At 36.3% G+C, this 6,202-nt stretch overlaps 1 protein-coding gene across 1 annotated transcript; it reads left to right on the top strand.

Moving 5' to 3' along the window:
* Positions 1-624: 624 nt before the first annotated feature.
* LOC106350689 (calmodulin-binding protein 60 G-like) lies at positions 625-3,588 on the top strand. The gene is made up of 6 exons (XM_048761925.1): positions 625-936; positions 1,037-1,112; positions 1,571-2,099; positions 2,181-2,341; positions 2,433-2,787; positions 2,905-3,588. Exons 1-6 carry the CDS (start codon positions 860-862, stop codon positions 3,396-3,398), a joined length of 1,692 nt encoding a protein of 563 aa, XP_048617882.1. The 5' UTR covers positions 625-859; the 3' UTR covers positions 3,399-3,588.
* The last annotated feature ends 2,614 nt before the right edge of the window (positions 3,589-6,202 follow it).

Below are 6,202 nucleotides of genomic sequence, written 5' to 3'. Positions count from 1 at the left end.
ATTTTTTTATCTACTAAAAACAGTTTTTCAAATCCTAAATATCACTGCACCAAAACATTATTCAGCCAACGATTCAACACTAATATTGATAGCATCAAGATTGTAGGCATAATATAATTATTTTGTGGGGTGTAAGGCATAATACCCTTGCAATTATTCTTTGGCTGATACACTTGCAATACTCGTCCAGCCGTTCTTGTTTTTGACAGTCGGGACTATGTTTTAACAGGAATATATAAGTTGAAGACAAAATAATTGAATATACTGAAATTATTAAATCTTTTTACTCCACTTTATATCCGACTATTCCAATATGCAGGGACGTTTTCAAAAACCGTTATGCATAGATTTATATATGTATATATATATATATATATGTACTGGTTGGCCGGATCAAGTGTATTCTATATAAATTATTACAAATTGATCTTAGTTTTGTATGAAACGACTCCACCAGCTGATTTAGTGACGTATCAAGATATGACGCTGAGATATGACGCTGCACAAGTGTCTTTATGTTAGTACTAATTAACAAACCAAAAAAAAAACTAAATAACTAACGCTACCGTGGTTGATGAATAAGCACTACTAAACTCCGCGAGCAACGAAGAATCTTCCTCGAAATTTCAAGTGCTACTTCGTCAATGCTCAAATCCCTTTATAATTCCATCACCTAACTACTCTTTCTCAAACTCATCTCATTGCTATTCTCTCTCTCACTCTCTCTCTCTCTCTCTCTCTCTCTCTCTCTCACACACACACACACACACACAAAAGATCTCTTTCTTCTTTAGAAAAAGAACCTATAAAATATTTGAAGAGATTAAATCCAATTTCTTTAAAACCAAAAGTGATCAATATGAAGATGCTAGACCGCCCTTTTCATGGGGCTAGTGGGTACAGTGGTTTAAAAGCTCATAAATTAACATTCAAGACGTGAGTTTCTTCTATCTTATTACAAGACACATTAAATTTTTATTTCTTTGTCTGGATGAGTTTTGATTGACTTTTGTTTTCTCATGCGAACCCTTTACAGAGCCGTGAAGAAAGTCATGAGACATATGTCAAATAACCAAATCATGGTTCATATGGAGAACATGTTCCGAAAAATTGTGAGTTTTCTCATCGTCTTCGATTAAACTATTCACTCTGCGCGCATAAATCACCTAATTAATCAAAGGTTTATTTAAATGAACCCGTTCCTATATACATGGCCACCAGCTTTGACCGACCTCTTCTTCTCTTGTGTCCCTTTTTAATTTCTATGGTTTAAAATTTAGTGGGCTCCGTACGTATCAACAATGAATGGTCCCCGTCTCCCTGAGTCTAGTTGGTAGTTACTATAGTATATATCAAAGTATAATCATATACTAGTAACCAATAAGTATAGTACTCTTATAATGATCGAGTTCTACTAATCTACATATAACTAAAATACATGTAATATCGTTTGTATGCACATGAACGTGATGACATGCGGTTGTTTCAACTTTTGCAAACGTTTACTTATTTGTATTTTCAATAAAATATATAAACCAGTTATTAATTATCTTATGTTTTTATGATTTAGGTTCGGGAGGAGCTTGAACGTCTTACTCAACAACACCACCTCTCTTCGTCGTGGTCCCAAATCGAGCGACCGCGTTCGGAAACGCCATCGTCACGTACACAATTCAAGCTGCGGTTCATAAACTCGCCGCCGCCGTCGATATTCACGGGAGCCAAGATCGAACCCAAGAACGGTTTCCCGTTAGCTATCGAGCTAGTGGAAGCAGCCACGAACGCTCGAGTCGTCTCGGGACCGCTCTCGTCTTCTCGAGTTGACTTCGTGCCGCTGAACGCTGACTTCACGGAGGAAAGCTGGACCGTCGACTTATTCAAACGGTATATTCTAAAACCGCGCGAAGGGAAACGTCCGTTACTCACCGGAGATGTAACGTTGACTCTTAAAAACGGTGTTGGAGTTGTCGCCATCGCTTTCACGGATAGCTCGATCTGGTCTAGGTGTCGGAAGTTCCGGTTAGGTGCTAGACTAACCGGTGATGGAGCCGTGGAGGCTAGAAGTGAAGCGTTTAAGTGTAAAGACCAACGTGGAGAATGTAAGTACACTAGAGATTACTGCGTTTTGAAGACGCGGTTTAAACGTTATATTAATTGTTTATTTTTGTGTGGTTATGCAGCTTATAAGAAACATCATCCTCCGTACCCCGGTGACGAGGTTTGGAGACTAGAGAAAATCGGGAAAGATGGTGCTTCAGCGTTGCGTTTGGCTGAACGGGAGATTTATACTGTCAAGGACTTCCGCCGTTGCTATGCAAAGGATCCAAACGAGTTATATAATGTAAGATTAATTAAAAGCCTAAAATAAATGAAATGAATTTATAATCTCCATCTTTCAGAAATATAATTCTTTATTTTTTATAAATGATTAGATACTTGCTGGTGTTGGTGGAGGGATCTCAAAGAAAATATGGGAATCTATTGTATCCCACGCGATGTGTTGCGTTTTGGATGAAACAGAGTGTTACGTCTACGACGCAAACGGTCACGACGTATCACTTGTCTTCAACTCTGTTTATGAAGTGACCAAAGTGTTCATCGGCGGTGTCCTTCGAAACGTGGATCAGCTACCTAGCTATCAGCTGGACCAGTTGAAGCATGAAGCTTATCAAAACATTGACTGCTTTAGGGACGGTAGGACCTTTGCGGATCATCCACAAAGGTCCTTACAGTGCCCGCAGAATCCAGGATTTGGTCCTGGATTCCAACAGCACATGGACTTTCAAGGTATACAAGTTTATTCTTGTCACGGTCTATACAAATATATATATCTTAACATAGTCTTTAACTTTTTTTGATAAAGAACATAGTCTTCAACTTACTCGGATCTTTTTTAATGTTCAGGGCCATCAGACTCTTCGATGCATGCTTACTTCACAGGTTCATGCTCCACTTCCCAACCCGAAATGCTGATGAGTTTGGAGAACTCACCAGCCTCAACGTTTCATATCGACCCAACATTCATACCGACTTTCAGAAACAGCTTTAGGGCAAGTGAACACGATATGATACATGACGAATTACAATGCGTAGTGTCAAGAGGTCATATCAGAAATAACGAGGATGAGGACGGTTTTTCTTATCATCACCATCATAACATGCCTTCGAACTTGTCCCCTGGTGCGGCGGTTTGGGAGCAACAAGCGTATAACAATTTGTGTGTTAGCGTGTCTGGCACGGAAGAAGCTGGGTATGATGTTCGTATTGCAAACATTGGGGGATCTCCGAGAGCCAGGTGGTGCAAGGTTAAGGCAGCTTTCAAGCTCCGACAAGTTTGGAGACACACAAGTGCCAGAAAGCGAGGGAAGGCTTGTAAGAAGCCTTGCTTGCTGTATTAGACCCAGAGGTTTCTTGCTGCGCAAGAAAGATGTGTATAGGTTAGATAAATGGATCCCGGCCATTGACTGTTTCAAATGGTTTAATAAGTTACGGGGATTAGTCTTTGTGAGTACCATCCATGTATGATATTAAGAAAAAGGAAGGGCTGTACATGACCAAATCAGTTTAACATTTTAATGTTTTTGAGTATTTTTCGTGCCCTAAAAATATTCAACGGGTTCTTGCTGGGCACGAAATCTATGTCCAGCACTATAAACCAGAAATTATTTTTGTCATGATGTTCTAAGAATGTTCTTAGAATATCACCCAACAAAATTTTGAATCGTTATCCTTTTGACTATGCCAAAACAGTTACGTAACTTTCTTCTACTTCACTTTATATAAAGAATTTTAAAACAGCACTATAAGATATACTAAATCAACTAATTCCAAGAGCTCCCATAACATACTTACTTTTCAAATCAAATCTCCATTTATTATCTTAATCAAAAGTTTGATTTTACTTGCTTAAAGTAATCTGTTGGGTTTTAGAAGACTATGTTATTGTCTTGTATTTTATAATATGTGTACTTTATTTGCTTTTCTTAGAACTATCTCGGAAGAAGAGTATTGGCTTCCTGATCTCAGGAAAAGTTTCTAAGAGCACCTCCAACGGGAGATTCTATCTATTGGAGTTCTAAATATGAATATGTGTGTATATATATATTGTATATGTGTATGTAGTTGTAGAGTCCACTAAATAGTGTAGAACTCTTACCCAAAGGTTCTAAAACCTATTTAGAATTTCAATGGGTAGAACCCTATTGGAGGTGCGGTAAGTAAGTTAAATAATTGGTGGCTTTTGCTTCATTCCTTTTTCTCTGTCTTCATGTGAACAAGATTGCAGAATCTCTGGTTCCTTCTACTTTATTTTCTCTAATACAGAAACACACACTCTTAAGTCTTAACTAATAAAAGCAATTCTACAGATCATGGTCGTGCGTACTGCCACTTGGCTTTCCTCCCGACAATGATTTGGCAGATGTTTTGTCCTCAATCCACCAGAAAGGCCATAATGATTACTAATCAAAAGTGCGGCCAAGGGCATTTGTATCTTCTTACCACAGTTAGCCTTGTTTGAAATGGTTTTAAGGAGCTCCTAGCCTAGGCCTAACTTGATCACTCATACCAGAAACGAAGGAAGCAACCTTGCCATAGTTTCTCCATTGTTCTTGGCGTACTGTGGTATTCAAAAGGAGCTCTTATAACAAAGGTTGGTTCTTTTGATTTGATTGATCCAAGAGAGCTATGACCTTGTTCATCTTCTAATAGGTCAATGTTGATCTTCTAAATTTTAACAGATGGAAGAAGAGAAGAAGACAGTTAGGTGTTGCAGTGAGCGCAAGACCACCAAGACACCAATGTGGAGAGGTGGACCATCTTGTCCCAAGGTCTCTTCTTCTACCTTAAATCCCTATATCCATTTAGCTTTATTTGAACTTAAGAGGAAATTATATAACTATTCTGAAGTTTTTTTTTTTTTGCTCTTTGCTGTGGAATTCACAGTCACTTTGCAATGCATGCGGGATCAGATTAAGGAAACAAAGACGGTCCGAGTTATTGGGTATTCGTATTATTCACAGCCACAAAGCCTACAAGAAGATAAATCCATCACCATCATCACTATCATTTTCACATGGTGGCGTGTTTTTGAAGAAACGACGGATTCTAAAGGAGGAAGAACAAGCAGCTCTTTGTCTATTATTATTGTCTCGTAACTCTGCTTTCGCCTGACAGAAAAAACAGAGTATCTCACTGAAAAGACAGTTTTGTCCTTTATTTTGTTCGACGCTCTTTGGGCCAGTCTTTTGAGAGGATAAATTTAGCGCACTAAAGCTGGGCCTATTCTTGTGTCAACGGCCTGGCCCATAGAGATCATTGGTCAACTCTTGAATAATGGAATTTTATACCGGATCATTTCGGTTTTGGCTTTGCATTGACTTCGGTTCTGGCTGAAGTTGGATCAGATCTGATTCTGTTTGGTACAACCAATTTTTATTTTGTGTAAGTTCACTTAGAACATGGCGTATTTTGAAACTCTTTCACCAAATTTTCTTCTTTTTCAATTACGTATATCAAACAAAACCAAAGAAAAAACAAACGTGTACGTATTTCTAATGGCTCCATCATCAATATTGTAAAAAAAAAAAAAGATTCTTATATTCTTTAGTTTGTCAGAAAAAATATATATATCAGAAACAGAAACAAGTTATAACTAAAACTAGATTTCGACCCACACAACTGTGCATGTATTTATTTTCATTTTATAACCATATACATCTGTTTTTACATTATTATTGGTATATATTTTTTTATTAATTAATCATATATTTAAAGTTTATATAATTTTTTTTGATATAATAATTTTATAGTGTGCATGTTTGTCTATTCAATTAATTGTTTCGAACTATTACATGTAATTGTGACTTATATATTTATCTTATTAGATTTGTTCACTAATATATGCAAAGTTCAACAAATTTGAATATTATTTGTATCTATATTTTTGAAATAAAATATTACCTGTAATTTTTAATTAAAGTTATAAGTCATATAAATAAATATTTTATTATTTAGTAATTTTATTTGTATTTATGAACATATTAAAATATTAATTTACACTAATATTTGAACATTATTACTATTGAATATTAAACGAAAAACACTGATATATGTTTTTAATATGTTAAATTGAAAAATGTTCATGATATAATATACATACAAATTCATGGTGAGATGAAACTATTTTCTAGTAACTACTGGT

This window comes from Brassica napus, chromosome C7, assembly GCF_020379485.1.
Source record: "Brassica napus cultivar Da-Ae chromosome C7, Da-Ae, whole genome shotgun sequence".
NCBI lineage: Eukaryota > Viridiplantae > Streptophyta > Magnoliopsida > Brassicales > Brassicaceae > Brassica > Brassica napus.
The sequence above is the reverse complement of the archived record's forward strand: the minus strand, read 5'-3'. Positions and strand labels throughout refer to the sequence as shown.

Bases quoted from the DNA above. Each gene is read 5' to 3' on its own strand.
- LOC106350689 (XM_048761925.1), top strand. From the start codon at position 860: ATGAAGATGCTAGACCGCCCTTTTCATGGGGCTAGTGGGTACAGTGGT. The intron at 937-1,036 runs GTGAGTTTCTTC...AACCCTTTACAG, and splicing joins CATAAATTAACATTCAAGAC to AGCCGTGAAGAAAGTCATGA. The intron at 2,100-2,180 runs GTAAGTACACTA...GTGGTTATGCAG, and splicing joins TAAAGACCAACGTGGAGAAT to CTTATAAGAAACATCATCCT.